The following is a 19,599-nucleotide window of genomic DNA, read 5'->3' as shown; positions in this document are numbered from 1 at the left end:
GATACAGTGCAAAATAATGAAGCACACACCAATCATGTATATGCTGATCGATTATATTGTTGTAAAGATGTGTGTTTGAAGTGTTTAACGCGCGAGACAATTAACTATACACTCTGCCTATCCAAACACACAAACCCCACGCACGCATCTCTCTCTCTCTCTCTCTCTCTCTCTCTGCCTTTATTGCTCTCTCCTTTTTTCTCTCTTTTTAATATTAGCCCTCCTTGCTCTAATCGTGGCGCGGGGATTGGGGCTCACGCGCGCTCCTTTCAGCACAACGAGGTTCCCGGAGCCGCGCTCGGAATGGATTAGTGTTTATTAAAGCTCGAGACGGTGAGGAAAGGCGCAGTCCGAGCTTTTTATTAGCGCGACGGGATGCACGGTATCTTGCACGGTAGCTAACCCCCTCCCCTCCCCAACATCATCCCCAGACCCAGCCAAACCCCTCCACACGCACCACGCTCACACACCCGGGGCTCTTTAGGTGATTAGCGCGCGGGGGCTTTGGAGAGGGCGCCGATTTCTGGCTCATCTTTGCTTCATAACCTTAACCTTAAGTGTTGCGGCTGCAAGAGTGGAAAACGCGCTCTTTGCGCATCACTTAAGCTGCGCCATTACGGAGTTAACGACGTCTCTTCCAGCGAGCCCTGAGCGCCGCGCAGTAATGACTTTCCTCTCTGATGCTTTTGATAGAATTAGTAAGAGAGAGCCGCGAGCACGTAGCTTAAATAAACGCGTGTGGAAATGAGATGGTAAAAATGACTGCCTGCATCCCCAACCTGAGTTAGGCTAATTACTGTGGATGTGCAGCTTTGTTCAGCAGATTAGGACAATATGTATAACCTGTGCGCTTCACATGGCACCACGATACACCTAGTTAATTGTAATTATTCCTAGACAAAAGCAAGATGTTCCGATTTGTGATTATTCGATTAATCCTCATCATTGCGATTCATTTTTGTTTTAATATTAGAGGGGAAAAACGTAAACTTAACTTTAACATTTAAATCTGTGGATACCTGGACAAAAGCAAGATGTTCGAATTTGTGATGGTTCGGATTACGAACATTATGATTAATCGTGAAAACATTTAACTTTCTAGACAAAGGTAAGGTTTTAGAATTGACAGGACGTTGCGATTATTATTAAGTTGCAATTAATATTCAATTGTACATTTAACTTAACATTTATATATATTTGTCAATTTATAGGGTAAGATATTCGCGTTTTACGATTATTCGGCTCACAAACATTGCGAGTAATATTCGTAATATTCAAAAGAAACAACAATCCTGTGTTTAACTTTAACATATTAAGATCTGATGAGTTTTAGACAAAGGCTTAATTGTGCGATTAATCATTATTATTGCAATTAATATTTGAAATAATATTCAAGACAAAAATCTAATAATACATTTAACTTTTTTAATATTTGTCGAATATTACAAATATTTTAACATATGAATTTATTATTATAGTTTCCATTTGAAATTCGGTCAATTTCCATTTATCCCAAACACACTCTCGAGTTTCTTTTCCTTTAATAAGAATTTTAGTAATGTAAAAAATGTCACATTTACACTAATATAAAAGAATAGATTATTTCCAGGTAAAAACATTTTTAAATAATATTTTATTCAGATTTATGTACAATTTCACGGTGCAGTGATTCGTTCAGTCCATCAGCTCCGCTCGTTTAGATCAGAGAGATTTGTTGTTGTTGTTGTTTATTATTTGTCCTTTACAGCACGATCCCGTTGGAGGCTAAAGTTGCCCCGCGTGCTAAGCTCAGGTCCGGGCTGCTACGGGGGGCTCGTGGACCGCTGGGGTAGTGCAGGCTCCGCTCTCGTGCAGCTTGCGCACGTGTTTCTTGAGGTCGAAGTTGCGGCAGAAGCCTTTGCCGCATGTGGCGCAGGTGAAGGGCTTCTTGTCGTTGTGCGTGTGCATGTGGAAGGTGAGGTTGTAGATCTGGTGGAAGGCTTTGCTGCAGATGGAGCATTTAAACTGCTTTTCTCCGCTGTGCGTCAACTTGTGGTTTTTGTAATTCCCTGAAAGTGAACAAACAAATTTAATCGACTATAATAATAATAGTAGTAATAATAATACATGTAAACATAGTAAAACAACGATTATTCTTTAAAATAATGAAGATGCTTTTAATGGCTTTTTGAGTGATGCCACAGAAGAACATTTTTAACCTTCAACTACTGACTTTTGCAAGAACATTTTCAAAGCGTTTTAAGTAAAAAAATACAATATTCATTTATATTATTGATATTAAATTAAACAAAATAATAATAATAAAAAATATATTATTTTTTTTTACTTTTAAAAAGGTCAGTGTTAGATAAATCTCAGTAGTTGACAATTGCAATAGATCTAGACCTAATTTCTTCTATGACACCACTCAAAGAACCCTTTCAACCTTTATTTTTTAGAGTGTCCAGGACTCAAAGTGATTAATGATTATTATTACTATTATTATTATTATTATTATAACATGGCAGAATGTCAGTGTTTTCCTAAAATGTCAAAATGTAGCTATTAATTTTATTAAGTTTAATTTTTTAAGTTCTTCTGTGGCATCAATCTAATATATATATATATATATATATATATATATATATATATATATATATATATATTTTTTTTTTTTTTTTTTTTTTTTTTTTTTTTAGTGTGACACCACTCTTGCTTGGACCCCCTAATATTAATGATTTTTATTCTACTATTTTCTGATCTTCAAAAAAAGGTCAGCGTTCTTCAGAAAGGTCAGTAGTTGACAATTAAGTTAGATCTAAGAGAAGGGAGGTTTCATCTTCGAGCATGCTGAAGTCAAAGAGTTGTCAAACTTTATCAAACTCAGCCTTCCCAACAGCCCCAAACTGTCGGATTATCAGGGAGAAAGAGAAAGAGAGAGAGAGAGAGAGAGAGAGAGAGAGAGAGAGGGAGAGAGAGGGGACAGAGTGGGGGGAGTAGGTGCACTGACCCGTGGGCAAATGTGGAAATCTTGTAGGGATAGTTAGTTAGTGCGAAGTGACAATTCATATCTGCACCGATGTCTGGAAGCTTGTGGCCACTCGCAGTCTGATGAAGCTTAAGTGAGAGACCCCAGTGTTCAACATGTAGTCTAAATATTTCCCTTTACTATCTGAGATTTGCCTACTGCATATTTCTGCTTTAGTCTTTGTAGTTATTTTGATCCGTTTCGGCTGGGTTAACGTGGTCAGATATTAATAAATTACAGAAGGTATTAATAGCGTACGTTTATACAGTAACACAAACAGTAACACATGGGATATAATGTATCACAACAAAAACAAACAAACAAACACAAATAAATGAATCAGTTTGTAAAATGCAAATGAACAGACTGGTTTATTCACCTTTTTGGTGAAACCCTTTCCCACAGAATTCACAGACGAACGGTTTGTATCCGGCGTGGATGCGGACATGTGTGTTTAACGTGGAGCTCCTGTTGAAAGCTTTTCCACATTGGTTACATTTATGAGGCTTTTCCTATGAAAAACAAACAAAAGAAATATTAAAGCTGTGCACGTGATATTTTAATACGAATAAAACCAAATACACAGAATTCCCTTTTAAATGTATAAAGGTGTAAATATTTATTATGCAATATGTGCACTATTACAGCACAGTAATACACCCTCAGAATCATGTTTGTATTGGCTGTAATTACAGTGAAATGAACCCCCACTCGAGTCGCTTTAGTAATCGTTTTAATGAGCCCGACCGACAGCGCTGCAATTACAGTTTAATGCACGCTCCTGAAACAGCTCGCGCCTGAGTGGAGTGTAATGTAGAGCGGGGTGTTACTCACTTGTGTGTGGATGATTTTGTGTCTGCACAGTGTGCTCGCCTGCCGAAATCCTTTCCCACACACTTTACACACGAACGGTCTGGCGCCCGTGTGCACCGGCATGTGGCGGGTCAGGTTATAGTGCGCGTTAAACACCTGCGGAAAAGCGCACGTGCATGAGTTCAGTTAGAGAGAAATCAACACTGATTCAGAGCAACATCAGCAGACCTGAGTGGGTTAGCAGTGGACATAAAAAGTTACAACGTTCATAAATGACATTTAACAACAAACCGTTTTGAATTAAAACGAATTATAAGGCAATAAAAACGCACTAAAGGACTAAATAAAAAATACGCTGTAAATAAACGAAGCACGGGAAAGTAAAAACGTACTGTATACAAAGTATATGATATTATAAACACACTGAACATAAATATATTAAAAATGCACCGCAAATAATATTACACGTTAATAAAACGCGCTGTGTGAAACTAACTAAAAAAATAAAGTGAATAAAAGGCATTGTACTAGAAAGAGTATTAGTAAAATTAGCAATAAAACCCAATGTAAATGTATATTAAAATTTAAATATATATATGTAAATATATATATTGATATGAATTAATTGATATCGTAAGAAAAATAACTGCTTTGGTAAAAACGAATTCAGAGTAAAAACACACTAATATATTAAAATATTAAAAATGCATTATTATTATTATTATTATTATTATTATTTTAGAAATGGCACTTTTGATTCCATACAGAACTACGTTTATGTTTATGTGTAGAAAAGTGTGAAGAACATTTTAAATGTTTCAAGAATTCATCTAATGTAAAGATTCACACTCCTCTGTCATAATAGTAATAATCTGTCTTTTTATATAACCAAAAGTCGTTCTTATTAAAAATGTCTTCTAATAAAAGTGCGTGACATTATGTAGTAAAACAGTAATACGATAATAAATAAATAATTTTTATTGAATTATTGAATGTTGACAGTTTTGTGCCGAGCCTCGCAGTCCATCCTTCAAACTTCACACACCTAATCTGAAACTCTTCTCACACTCTGAGTAACCCCCAAAAGCTTGCTTACCTTCCCGCACACTTCGCACGTGAAGCTCTTGGGCTTTCCGTCTGAGGCGCAGCCGTTAGCTTTTCCGTTGACGTGCGCCTTCCCCGCACCGCTCCTGTCCGCCGCCACCGCCGCTCCCGCGCTGTGGTTCTCCTTCACCACGTGGTCGAGCTGCCCCGGCAGCCTCTCCTTGTGCGGGTGCTGTGGGGTGGGCAACCTGTCCAGTTTGGCGCTCTCGAGCAACAGCAGCGTGTGCTGCGCTCCTGAGGCGGCGTGAGTGTGCGCGCGCGCGTGCGGCCCTGCCGCCGCTGCCGCCGCCGCCGCCGCCGCCGCTGCAGCTGCAGCCGCTGCGGATGAGGAAAACAAGCGTCCGTTCAGCAGTTCGTTCGGGTGGCACGCGGAGTCAAAGCAACCGAAGTAGTAGAGCGGCGCAGCGGCGGCTGCGGCCACCGCCCGGTGGATCACCTGCGGTTTGATCACGCGGCCCCGCGGCGAGGAGTCCGCAGCGGTGCTCCCACCTCCACAAACGCCGCAGAAAGCGGCTCGACAGGCGGCTGCCGAAGCGCATAACGCTGCCCCCCGGAACCCGGCCCTCCACAACTCGGCATAGTTCATGAGCGCGGCGGCCTGCTGGAGGTCGTAGGTGAAGGGAGGCTGCGCTGGGAGCGCGCGCGGGCCTAGCGCGCCCCCGCTTACTGCGCCTTCGCTCCCTCTAGTCCCAGACGGTTTGATTGACATGATCCGGTCGATGGAGAAGGCCAGCGGTTTGGCAGTCGCGCCACCACCGCCGACTCCGCTGCTGCCGCCGCCACCTTCCAGGCGGGCGCAGGACGTGGCCGTCTCCATGGGCAAAGAACTCGCCATGGCCACCGGTCTCCAGCCGGGACCTTCTATCCTCCTCCACGTCCTCTTTCTCCTCTTCTCCTCCTTCCTCCTCGCGCTGCTGGGGCTCCTCGCGCTCCTCCAGCTGCTCGTGCTTCTACTGCTGCTGCTGTGCTCGCTATCGCTGCTCTCCGTGGCTGAGTGTCCCGGGACGCGCATCAGTTTAATGCGCGCGCCTCGTGCTCGCGCTGCCTCCGCTGTCCCATCAGCCGCAGTCTTCTTCCATTTGCATCCGAAAGGCGTCCAGGGGAGGCAGATTAATGCTCATTAAGCAGCGCGCGCTGGAAATTAACAGCACATTACAGAGCTCGTTAAGGAGAGAAGAACGACACACACACACACACACACGCACGCGCGCACACACAGACACACTAAACATGAAGATGGTCGGTCCAACTTTACTAAAGCAGAGCGGTCAAACATCAGCAGCGTGCAGCCTGTTCACTAACCGTGCTTTACCTTCTAGATCTCCTCCCAGCGCAGCAGCAGCACCATGTGTTCACAGATGATTACTGGCACTACTGTCACATTTTCGTCCTTCTCCTCCTCCTCATGCTCCTCATCATCATCCTCCTCCTCCTCCTCCTCCTGTTCCTCCTCAACAGCGCGCGCTCTGATCTCTGGCAGTGCGCTCGCTCGTGGAGCAGTGAGGGTGCTTACGCTCATCCCCTTCGCTTATACCGCCCATTTATACGCGGCCACGGGGGTGGACATGCATCACACACTTATTACACATATTACACTTTATTAGAGAGGCAACATACCCCCAACACATCTCGAGGCCCTGACCGAGATAGGGACTGTATGTTTCTCACTCTTTGATATAATGCAAATCAAAAAGCTAAATTTGATGATGAATGGACCAATTGAAATGCTCCAAAATGACTGGGATTTAAATATTTTTTAATTGACGTTGTCTGTTAATATACATTATATATACATATATACATTATATATAATGTTTATTAAATATTTGTATTTGTGAACACTTCCAAATGTATATAAAACAAATATAAACGCATTTATAAATAAATCTATCTATCTATCTATATATATATATTTTTATCTATATATGTATATTCATACATTATTGCTACATGTGTGTATTTTAGCCCTGTTGGAGTTCATTTTCGTTTGTTTTGGTTTATTTCTGAGTTAATAATAGAACTAAATTTTCGTTTTTAACGTTAATCGAGCCGGTTGCTCCATTCCCCCCGTTTTATTTCAGATGGCCCTCAGTTCTGCAGTAGCTCGTGTGAACAATGAGGACTGGGGGATCTCTTCCACTAGTTTCAGTTTTCATTGCTCGTCGCTAATCCTTGTCGTTTTAAAACGCCGTTTCCACGCCGCTCGCTGCTTATGCTGTTTGGATAATGGAGAAGGTCCCGTTTCCACCTGTTTTAAAGAGCAGATTGAGAGAGCAGAGCCTCCCTCGGATCCTATTAAACGTTTTTTCCTCCTCCACCTATTCACACCAGCCTTGTTTTTTTTCCTCTTCCAGCGCGATTCAGAGCTCAGGCTTCGGGGGGGAAAAAAGCAGCTCTTTCACTTTTAGCCACTAAAGCACTGCGTGGAACCTGGTTTTGTGTTTTTCTGGAATAAAGGGACGGATTAAAGCAGGGAAGAAAAGCCTCCGCCTGGTTAGAGGTACAGCACGGAATGAAAAGAGCCCCTCTAAAAGTTTGCTGGAATCCAGAGTTTTGAGGCGCTTTGCTACAATGACCAGCCGCCCTCTCACCTTCTCCGTTCTGGCGCAGAGCCCTGCTGGAGTTCATTTGTTTGCAGACGATTTCACCTGAGACTCACAACAAATTATTACCCCGCCCCAAAAAACCCTCCAAAAGATCTTTACAAGTTCAAACCCACGGCGCTTTTCCAGGCTATCTTTACTAAGACGTTAAAAAGTTGCTCATCCAGCGGCCTGGATTACAGCGTACAGAGTCATGTCCGAGAACTGTCCCCTTAAATCAAATAAACCAATACATTATAAATAATACAATTAAATATTTAAATAAAATAACGAGTTTTATTCAATCACTTGTGCTTCAGGTGCATTTATGAGTCTATTTAAGACGCCAATAAATAAAATAAAATAAAATAAATAAATAAATAAATAAAAGTGTCATGACGTGTCAGTCAGTCAGTACCGCGTTTCTGAAGAACGAATGCATAAACAGCTAAACGCATAGTCTAATGCAAAAGTTTGGGCACCCCCTGCTGAAACGACACGTTTTGTTGATTTTCGATGTCAACATAATTGACCAACTCATAGTTCCCCTCAGGCAACATAAATATGAATATGATATGATATTTTCTAGATTTTAACGCCTTTTTAACACATTGTGAAAAACAATAAATAAAACATAATTACTAAATGTGCCACAAGTCGAGAAAAGAAAAACGTCATATTTTGTTTTTGTTTTTCAAAATATGTTGAATTCCGTGAATAAAGAATTACAAGACTGACCATGGGTGCCCAAACGTGTGTAGATTGGGAATAAAAAATAAACAAACTAGTTCACTCTCCCATGTTTCTAATACATTAATCAATAAACGAATAAACAAGAACGACAAAAAATCATTATTCACAATTCATAATGTTCATGATTCTAATAGATAGATAGATAGATACATAGATAAACAGATAGATAGATAGATAGATAGATAGATAGATAGATAGATAGACAGATAGATAGATAAATAGATAGATAGATAGATAGATAGATAGACAGATAGATAGATAAATAGATAGATAGATAGATAGATAGACAGATAGATAGATAGATAGATAGATATATAGATAGATAGATAAATAGATAGATAGATAGATAGATAGATAGATAGATAGATAGACAGATACATATATAAATAGATAAATAGATAAATAGATAGACAGATAGATAGGTAGATAGATAGATAGATAGATAGATAGATAGATAGACAGATACATAGATAAACAGATAGACAGATAGATAGGTAGATAGATAGATAGACAGATACATAGATAAATAGATAAATAGATAGACAGATAGATAGGTAGATAGATAGATATATAGATAGATAGATAGATAGATAGATAGACAGATACATAGATAAACAGATAGACAGATAGATAGGTAGATAGATAGATAGACAGATACATAGATAAATAGATAAATAGATAGACAGATAGATAGATAGATAGACAGATACATAGATAAATAGATAGACAGATAGATAGATAAATAGATAGACAGATAGATAGATAGACAGATAGATAGGTAGATAGATAAATAGATAGATAGATAGTTAGATACATAGATAGATAGATAGACAGACAGACAGACAGTAAGACAAATACATTTAAAAAAGCCTGTGTCATTAAATATACCCCTCATTGTTTTTAATGAATGAATGAATGAATGAATAACCCCCCCTCCGTGTTTCTTAACTGAGTAAAGTGGCTGTCCGGACCCTCTGCCCCCCTCCACCCCATATGCAGATGCTGTTCCCTTCAGTGGAGTTTATTCAGACCCCATTAGCGGCTCCTCCACACAATAAACATTTGATCCCGTTGCTGTAAACCCGGTGTTAACGCAGCCAAGCAGCTTACAGCCACATTTACACCACAATACAGTCCGTTTACTTAGAAAAACCTATAGTCTGTGTGTGTGTGTGTGTGTGTGTGTGTGTGTGTGTGTGTGTGTGTGACAGCAGCCTTTCTTTTCACAAGTTACAGCTTAGCGGTGTTCACTAGTGTTCCTCCAATAACTTCATCATATTAAGATTCGCCGCCTGTTTACGTTCCCTATTAAAACATAGCACCTAAATATATATATATATAGGTGCACTATATGGACAAAACTATTTGGACACCTGTTCATTCATTGTTTTTCCGAAATTGAAGGTATTAAACAGAGTTCTACTCGATTTTGGAGGACCATTGCTGAGAGGATTTGATTAAACTCTGCGACAAGTGAAGTCAGGATGTTGGAGGATCACCCCCCCCCCCCCTAATCCCCAACTCACTGGATGGAGCACCAACCATCATTCCAGATAACAAAGTTCTACTGCTCCACAGCTAAATGATGGGGGGCTTTATACCCCTCTAGCCCACGCCTGACATTAGGCATGTTGCCAATAGATTCATGTATCTCTGCTCCAGAAAGTGATTTTCCACTGGCAGTACTTCTCTCCGGGGACTAGACTAAGCTATGTGTGTGCATTTGCACCTCTATGTCAGCAATAGGAGCAACCTAAAGTAACTCAAACATTTGGACAGATAGTGTATATAGATAGTTAGTTAACGCAGCATTATCATTTCCTAATAGAAACGCCCCCACTGCGCGTGCATAACGGCGCATGCGCATTGACGTCCACCCTCCTCCCCTCACCGCCTCCCCCCGCTCTGCGGGGTAAAGGGGGCATTTACTGCGTGACCTGCCACCCACGATTGGCCTCTTAACGCCAAAAGTTTAGCGCAGTGCTCTGGCTGTCAGCTCCGCTTAGCGCTGTGGTGGAGCAGAGAGGGCAGGCTGAGGCCAGACACCAGCTCACACATCATCATCTGCCCTCATGAGTGACTTCAAACTCTAAACAGACGGGAATGGGTTCCAGGTCTACAGATAAGATACTGGACGTCTGACGGAACGTTTTAGAAGATGATTGCTGATTAAAATAGCCTGCCTGCTTTTAAGACACTTAGTGCTACATAACTGTTCATTTAGAGGGTTCTTCATAACTGTAAGCAAGTCTGACTAAGGAGTGGGTAGATCTCACCCAGCTATCCCTTAATCACCACTAAATCATGCAAAAAGACCTGCAGTAACACTATCAGAAACAGTATGCTTTTTAAAGAGCTGCTTTCCAGCCTGTGATAGTCTATAATAGTAAATGTTTAGCCCTCGTTTAACATTATTGTAGCATTAAAGTAATCTATGATATACTGCTTCTGTAAACTAGCAGTAAATTAGAAAGAAAGAAATTCTAGCATTGTAAATCACCCAACACAAGATGATTTATCTTTCTGTGGTCATCAGAAAAAAATAGTCAGTCCTGACCAGAGAACGTCAACATTTGCAAAAACAAATACCTTCTGAACAACCTGGTTTACATCAACCTATAAAACCAGCTTTGTAAATCGTTTATTATTTAAATAATGTATTACTAAAATATTTATTATTATTTATTAATTATCATATAACTTCTACATTTCTAAAAGTAAATAAATAAATAAATAAAAATCCAAATTTTCAGTAAAATAATTTTTAATAATTTTAGAGCATGTCGATTGGTCTATTTATTATGAGGTTTGTATATTAAAAACACCATAAAATTGGTTATATTTAATATGAACACGTGTTTGCGACTGTTTAACGTTATATAGGGTATATATATATATATATATATATATATATATATATATATATATATATATATATATATATATTTGGGTGAGACTTTGATTCATTAATTAATTCATTAATTGATGTTTATAATAAGTAAATTTTCTTCTTTTTTTATGATTCATTAAATCATAACGGAGAGTTCATTCGACTGTTGTGGAGAGTTATATTGATTAACTAGTTTTTAAAAAAAAGAATAGTAGGCCTACTGCTATAGACATTTTCATAGGATAAAATCTGTGGGGCAGCCCAGCCGGGAAGCTTCACTCAGCTAGCACACCTAATAGACTACCATTGTTACACTATGTCGACTATATTTGGGCACTGGGGCTGTACCCACTGTTTATTTATTAACGCTAATGGCCACTAGTAAGTTAGCCTGTCTGAAAATGTGCTGATTATTTTTTAATTCAACTGTTATTAATGTAAATGCTGTGTAATTAAAGGCTACATCCGGCGCAGCACTAGTTCCCGCAGCCCCTGGCACTGCGCATGAGCAGTACAGCTCTAATTCAAAATTCAAAAGTGGAAAAATAACGGAAAACTCAACGGATAATCCAACGGTTCCCTGTTGAGTTCGGTTTAGTAAACTAGTGCTAGCATTTTATAATTAATATGCTAATCCTAATTAATGGAAATGTTACTAACATGTCAGTAGGTTCAGATAGCTTAAGTTTATAATATATTTCAGCTCGTTAATTTAGCTAGCTAACACAACAGGAGGTAATTGTCACTTAGCTAAATTCCTGTCAGTGTAGCCAGTCTGGCTAGCTAGCTAACATTACAGAGATTTAATAAAGTGGGATAAACGGGTAAAAGTTATTTTTAAATGTTTTGCTTGAAAATATTTTGTTAATAAATAGCCAGCCGACCCAAATTGACCATATTAGCATGTTAGCTAGCTAGCTACCTTATGCTACTCGAGGTTAACTGTGTCCTCAGTCATTATCAGTGCTAATGCTACTCCGTCTTTTTTGGGTGTGGAGGTAGACTAGCATTCTTGTTTGGTATTTCTTTATTCATACTATTTTTAATATACACTTGGGCCACTTTGGGTAAGTTTATATGACATTTTACTGTGAATATGCCCACTGGGCCCAGTCGTAGCACCTTTATTGAGCAGAACATTCATGTACCTTCTTTAATTCTTAAAACATTGCTGGGAATGTACTATCCAGTGTGTATAGATTTGTACATGACTTTGTTCTGTTGATAATATTAATAAAAAAGAATATTAGTACTATATGAGTAAGTCTATAATAATATATTTTTTAAAAATAATCCTCTGTTGAATTATTTTGTGTCCCCTTTTTGTCCACAGCACTTTTCTAAAAAAGCTACGCACATGGCTACACACACCAGGAACTGCAAAAACAGTGGGATTGAATGAGCTTCACGTTCATCCCTGAGTAGCGAGAGCATCATGAGATACAGGTAAATACACCAGGTGGGTAAGCTCTTAAACACCCTAATGATGAACAGAAAGCAAGGAAGAAGCCAGAGGACATCTTCATACAATGTGTTTTTCCACACCAGGGATCCTTTTATAGACAGGTTTTGTAAAGTCTTGTCAACCCATCTGTTCTCAAATCAGTTAATGAAGCATGGTGGCAGGTACAGGTGCTCATTTAACACACACCCAAATCTGCATAATAATAACATTCTGTCCCACTGCAATTAGTGCAATGTATTTCTTTGTGTAATTGCATTAATGTTTTTTTTTTTCTTGTCAGAATTACTTATCTACAAATCATCTCTTAAACATCTCACGATTTCCCTCAGTTGCATTTAGCTGGTTAGTGATTTGAGTGGTGAGCGCCTCTGTGCTTTTGGCTACTATTTTACCTTTTAAAGAGTAATTGATTTATTTGACATTTGTTATAGTGTAGTAAATTAATTTGTTATGTTTTTATGTTTATGTAACGAAAGTTGATTTAGCTTTAATTACCGCATTCTGTTGTTAAAGCTTATTGAAACAGTATGCAAAGAAGCAAGCAATATGAAATGTAGTAGAGGTGGGCAATATGACAATACGTTATTGTATTGTGATACATTTTGTTATCGCAATAAACAGTATTCACTATGTAATCATATTGTGGATACTGTCAGGAATTTCTTAGAAATAAAGGTGGCACAAGGGGGTTTTGGAGTGATGCCATAGAAGAACCATGTTTGGTTCCAGAAATAAACAATTTGTAAATGAGATATATCTGTGAGGAACCTAAAGATTTAAAAAAGTAAATGTAAAATGCATTAATGTATTAAAATAGAGTATTTTATATCCAATTTACCACAGTTCTTCACACTCACAGCAGTTATGGTTCTTTATGGAAACAAACATGTTTTTTAATTGCTCTAAGAACCCTTTGTACCTCCTTATTTTTTGCAAATTGGAGAGTATTTGAATAGCAGTGTTTCATATCTGCTGGTATATTATGTCAGCATGTTCAAATATCATTACAAATATTGTGCATCATGAAAATGTCTTGAAATATTGTGATATAATATTTTTACCATATTGCCCATCCCTTGTACGTAGCATCTGTGAAGTACGTATGGGTGTTTCTTCCCAAAACAGTCGCAGTGTCAAAACTGTTGTGGTGAAAAGGAAGAAATGCTGTAGGGGTGCTGATTATCGGACTAACGAGGCTTGCGAATCTATCTCACGTTTAGCCAGAAGACCATGAAGTGTTTTAAATAAACACTGTTGTGGGTATAGGAGACCATAATTACCAATCTCAAGAAGGTGACAACAGCCTTTGTCATAATAGAGAGCAGGAGGAGAGGGCTCTGTGTATATGTGTGTAGAGTTGAGAACATGCCAAATCATGCTTGGCTGGGCAGGGAGCTGTTACAATGCGAGCACACACACACACACACACACCCACAAAGATATGTCTGTCAGTGAATGACTGAGCAGCGTCTGCGGTGCCAACAGTAGTCCTTCTGCTTTCTCTTAATTACAACTCAAACGATGACGAGTCTGCCGTACAGCTTAAGCACTAAAAGAGGACCGGCAAACCTAGACCCACACAAATGCATAATTTCTGCAAAGTGATGATGCGTAAGACAGCTTCTGCTTTTCCTATTTTCTTCAGTTTTAGGTCAGTGATTTCCAATTCCCATCAACTATCTAAGAGTCTCTCTATCATGTGATGTGTGATGTCGGAAGGGTGAGGACTAGCACTTGCTGTCCTGTGAAAAACAGCCATAGCTTTTCTTTTCTAACCTACAGCTAAAGCAACATCACTAGACAGCTAAACATACTTGGAGGAGAACACTGTGCTGTAACTGTGATGTTGGCTAGCATCAAGTGTGGAGTAGTGTTGGAGAACAAGGAGGGTCATCCCAGACATCCCAGAGGTACCGTTTGCTATTGATTTAAATGAGAATGATGGACAGTGCCATTGTCCGTAAAATAAGTTCCACAAAGTTGAAGTTTGATGGAACGTAGTGTGACCTACCCATGCGTCAGCCAATAGGAGATGATAAGAGAATCTAATCTCTGCTGTCAGCTTACATGCTCTTAAAAAGAAGGTGCTTCAAATGGTTCTTTAAGCAATGTCATAGAAGCGATGCCATTTCTGATTTCATAAAGACCTTTCTTGCAAAAGAGGTGTATGTGTGAAGAACCTTAACCTGACGTTGATGTTAAGGTTAAAGGTTCTTCTGAATCAGGGTTTGTGTTTTTGTTCCACTGTGTACATTAGGTCAGGTTAGATTTGGTTTCACAGTGCAGTTTCCTTGTCATCCCCTATGTGGGATGCCTCTCCTTGACATTAACTTAATTGGTTTGTAGAAGGGTTTGCGTTGTCAGTTTGGCAGATCTGCTTGACAGATTGATGGACAGATTTATTCGGTTATGCCATAACTAAATTTTGGGACACCCTGAACTCTACCTCCGTAGCCCTGTATATACCCTACTATTCTCACTTCACTTTTGAGACAGACAACTTGGCACCCACCTCCATCCTACCTCTTCCCTTCTTCTCCAAGGTTCACCCCAGGTATGGGGGGGCTCGGTTTCATGCACCTACCCCAAAGCTGCCCCGAACTCCAGCTCCAAGTCTTATGAGTTTGCCTCGCCATCCAGCCTCCCAGAGCGTTTATATCATCACTGACACATGTAATCGTCTGCCCCTGCCACAAGTTTTTACGTCTAATCCGGTCCGCAGTCTTTTTCGTCTTCTATTGTTTAATGGGTGACATTAGCCTGCCTCATCTTCCTGTGATTGGTCAGAAAGTCTGAACCAACCAGAAATCTTGGACTCAGTGTGATCTGGAGCAAGACTACCTCTTCAGTTATACCAAATTCTGGTCTAATATTTGTGGTCCAAGGCACCTCTCACACCTGCTATTTAGGTTTGGACCAAACTGGAAAGACTGAAGGTCCGAATCTATCAAGGTAGGTTTGAAAGCACGCTTTGACATGGGCAAAAACAACATCTCTGCTGGTGGGAGTGTGCATTCCAGTGCTTTTTGTCACTGTTCTTGGTCGTTGGAGAAGTTAGCAGAGTATGTTGCAATAAACCAGGAAAGCTATGTTGTCAGGCTGCTTCTGTGCACTGCAAAACTGGCTGCTTTAATGGATCTGTGAGTGAGTCCTTTTGTCAGCCAGGACTTTTGTCCTGAAGCCTGCCTGCGTTCCCTGAGCCTGTCACAGTCTGTGTATCTCACCTCCACTCCCCATCACTCTCTTACCACACACTGCCTGTCTGTACGCTTCTCTTCAGCGTCCACACACACACACACACACACACACACACACACAGAGATCTATACAACTTGGCATTCAGGCGCTTAATTCTTAGCTCATGGTTTTTCCCGTTTGTGTGTAAAGTGTAGAGTGTCTTGCGGCCCTCACGATGCATTCTGTCAGCCGCCTGCTCTCTTTGCCAGCTCTTTTCTGCTTTTAAACTGTCTTTTAGCCCACCTCTCTTCTCTCCTCTCCTTTCCCTTTTTCCTCCTTCCTTTCAATTAGCGAGGATTCCTGCCACTTTGGCTCCGGCTCCTTTTTCATCTCTCTCTATTTTTCTGACCCTCACCCGAGTGCTGAAGGTTCTCCATAATATTAGTTCTGAATGGTGGAGGCTTTCCGAAAGTGAGGGGGTGGGCCAGGGGGCTCCAAGGCACCTTTGATGCTGGGAGCGAAAGGGTCTGAATGAGGTTTTCTTCCTCCCAGGACAATGGTGAGGAGGGCTGACAGGAGAGAGAGAGAGGTTAGGCTAACCTGTGCATGTCCTCACTTCCCCTCCGCCAGCCCTGCGTCCTCATCCCGTTCATCTGTCCACCAAATTAGATCTGAACCACAAAATGGACAAGGGGTACGTCCCCTCTGGTCCTGCAGGGCCCTCGTTTGCCTTTCGAGATGTCGAAGGACTGCGGAATGCGGCCAGGGCCGCATGAGCAAAGTCCCCGTATTAGCATATTTGCCAAAGGCCGCACAAACAGGTGCACTTAAAATGAGGGACCAGCTTGATTTGCATGATGCTGCAGAGCACACGAGGTGAATGTGCTTAAGGGCTCGATTATCCACTTTAAGAAGAACTGAAGCATATTTGTTTGTCTGTTTGTCTTTGTGTCGTGGGTTATCAGACCCTCGGTAGATTCCCATAAATGAGGACAGGATGTAAAGACTTCAAATTGGATTGTTGTTCCTCAGCATTGAGTCGTTAATTAGAGTTTTTTTCAACATATAAAGGTGTGCAGAAGTTCATTCAATTACAATCCAGTCAAGTTTCTTTAGGAGATATCAGATAATCATAAACACAGATGAGATAGATATATCTAGATATGGTACAGATATATATTATTATATATTAGTAGAGATATATATTCTCTTGATTAATCATAGGGAAATTTGACTCTCAACAACTGTGCAAGACCTGGTAGACCACCTTATCAGATAAACAATACAGCTTTCATCTTTGATAGACAGGGAGGAAATGAAGCTCCTTTCTCACTTCAGATCTGAAAAAATCACAAGTGTTTCTGTTCGTCTTTCCACTGTGAGAAGACAACTCAAGACGACTCGGCTCTGTGGGTCTGAACGAATGAATGTGGATCTGATCAAGAAGATGTTACTGAGAAAAGGAAACCGACAAAAAAAGAACTTTTGCAAAACACATTGCTGCTACTGAAGCTGCTGGTGTTCTCAGAATAATGGACTGACCACCTCAGAGTCCAGATATTAACATCGCTGAATGTGTTTGGGATTACTTGGATGGTGAGCAGCAGGAAAGGCTCCAGCGTCCAACTTTGAAGGTGTGAAACAATCTCCCTGTAGATTATTTTTGAAACCGAAGGCAAGTCTCTTTAAAAAAAGGAAACTGGTAGAGTGGACACACTAAATACCAAAAAAGAAGATGTGTGTTTTGTGCTTTTCTGGCTGTCTTCAAAAATGAATAGCTTGTACTTAGTGGCCATTTCAACTGGAAATATAAAATAAAGAACGACGTGGTCTTGCTTTCACTCCGTACTGTTCGCTAGGAAACTGGACTGCCATAAATTCTTGGCCTTTTAACTTGTGTGGACGTTCTCAGTCTTGATGATAAGGGCCTGATCTGTGTTTTGGGAGAATTGTACTTGCAGGGTAATTCCTGGTACTGGTCTTTATTATATGTTATATGTTATATACTAGTACAGTGAATTGACCGGTGCACTGCTGTCCAGTGGAAACCATGTATCTCCATTTTTGTGTGTTTTTAGTTTTCTCCCTTGTTTGAATCCTTAAGTACACTGTGTAAATAATTCTGCGTGAACAGACCAATAGAAATGCTCTATAGAATTGACTAGGACTAAAAACTCTTGACTTCCATTCAAAGGTAAAAACATTTTTGCCTTCTCCTGTAAAGTCACTATTTTGGAGATACATGTTTTGTAACTGGACAGCAGCGACACACATCAGATATATGTTACAGGTGTAACAGGTGTGTTTTACTATGTGAGTTAAAACCTGTAAACCGTATGGGTCTGTAAGAGGACCCCCACTTTTTTTTCATCACTCCTATAACTGTTTAATTAACCGAATTAATTATGTAATATTAATATAATTGAAAGGGTTATTGGTGCCCCGGTGATGACTTCTCCAAAAAGGAGCCCAAATGGGAGGAGAAGGGAAAGTGGCCAGTGGAGCTCCTCAGTGGAGCTAAGCTGATAGAGGACAGTTAATATATGCCTCAGAATAAACACGTTCCCCTGGCCACACTGTTTATCTCCCAGAGCACATTTGATTAAAGAGAGAAGCAGATCATCTGATTATCATCATCTTCACCCCCCAAACCCCCCCCCAGGGCACTGCTGTCAAGGCCAGAACACAATGTGCGATTGCTTTAAACAGTAAGCTATTCATTTCATGGAAAAGATAAAAAAAATTAATCACTCCTGTTGTATTCCCCTTCTTAATGCGGAGATAAGAAGGTTGTGGGTAGGCATTAAAAAAACGCCAGAGTCTAAGAGGCTTTGAGCTGCCCTTATTGAAGGGATCTGACTTTTACCTGTTTATATGAAGAGCAGCGATGCTGGCGCCGTCTATGCACACAGCATCCATGATCTCCACCCTTCACCACCACCACCACTCCCCCCCCCCCCCCCAAACCAAGCTGTTCAGTAAACATTCATCTAGGTGAGAGTCACATGTCGTTTTGTCGCCTCACGTTGACATCTGTCAGACCGCCGCGGGTGCCGATCCACTCCGCTGGCCCCGAAATGAAGTGTTTAAGTCGAACGCAACGTGGGCACACAACCGTAATCTTATGCTACGTTTTCCGTGTATTTGTTTCCCCCAATTTCAGCTTTTCATTCGCCCGACACATCCGCTCAGAGGGGCCGCATGCTGCGTTTGATGTCAGGGCTCGGCTAGCATCCTCGCCTGCGGACCCCCCTCCTGCACGCATGCAAGTGCGAACCTGGGGCCAGTTCTCGCTGTGCCGGTCAATTGGAGAATCTTTTATTTGAAGGCCGTTATCATTCCCATTTCCTAACCTGATTGGAGCTTAAAAGCCACAGCAGCTCGGATCGTGCCAGAATAAATCTCCTCGTCTATTAATCTGTCGCTGGGCACTCTCCCGCGCAAAATTGCTGCACAGCGACGGGATTTATGAGGAAATTAAATGTATGATATCCGAGCCGGCCCTCGTGGCACTCGGGCTCAGAGAGAAGCAGCGATTTCTTTCAGTCTCCTCTGTTGATTGCACAGAAATCGGAACAAAGCAGTATCTCGGAGAAAGCTTACGCTCCTACAATTAGGTCACAGTGGCAGGCCAGGGGAACACACTCCAACAATGGGCCTCTCTCATTAGTCTTTCTCTGCCCTGTGCCCTGCTGCTGAGGAACAGGCAAAATTGAGTCTGTGAGCTGAGGCTGTAAAGAGATGAGAAGTCTCTCTCTCGCTTTCGCTCCCTCGCTCGCTCTCTCAGCGCTGCACTGCTCGCTGCTCC

The 19,599-nt window shown here is 40.9% G+C and overlaps 1 protein-coding gene across 2 annotated transcripts; it reads right to left on the bottom strand.

Annotated features, from left to right (window-relative positions):
* Nucleotides 1-1,614: 1,614 nt before the first annotated feature.
* fezf2 (FEZ family zinc finger 2) lies at nt 1,615-6,423 on the bottom strand. Of its 2 annotated transcripts, none has more exons than XM_072665874.1 (5): nt 6,227-6,423; nt 4,917-6,058; nt 3,842-3,976; nt 3,387-3,519; nt 1,615-2,048 (listed from the first exon to the last, which is right to left on the bottom strand). In XM_072665874.1, the coding sequence occupies exons 2-5, from the start codon at nt 5,934-5,936 to the stop codon at nt 1,789-1,791; spliced, it is 1,548 nt and encodes a 515-aa protein (XP_072521975.1). In that variant the 5' UTR covers nt 5,937-6,058; nt 6,227-6,423; the 3' UTR covers nt 1,615-1,788. The 2 variants fall into 2 exon arrangements, with proteins under 2 accessions (XP_072521975.1, XP_072521974.1); XM_072665873.1 differs by having other exon boundaries at nt 6,237-6,423.
* Between the last annotated feature and the right edge of the window lie 13,176 nt (nt 6,424-19,599).

This window comes from Salminus brasiliensis, chromosome 21 (genome assembly GCF_030463535.1).
Source record: "Salminus brasiliensis chromosome 21, fSalBra1.hap2, whole genome shotgun sequence".
NCBI classification, from domain to species: domain Eukaryota; kingdom Metazoa; phylum Chordata; class Actinopteri; order Characiformes; family Bryconidae; genus Salminus; species Salminus brasiliensis.
The sequence above is the reverse complement of the archived record's forward strand: the minus strand, read 5'-3'. Positions and strand labels throughout refer to the sequence as shown.

Coding starts and splice junctions, on each gene's coding strand:
- fezf2 (XM_072665874.1), bottom strand. CDS start 5,936: ATGCGCGTCCCGGGACACTCAGCCACGGAGAGCAGCGATAGCGAGCAC. Junction 3,977..4,916: donor CGTGCGAAGTGTGCGGGAAG/GTAAGCAAGCTT, acceptor GCTTTTCCGCAG/GTGTTTAACGCGCACTATAA. Junction 3,520..3,841: donor ACAAAATCATCCACACACAA/GTGAGTAACACC, acceptor TGTTTTTCATAG/GAAAAGCCTCATAAATGTAA.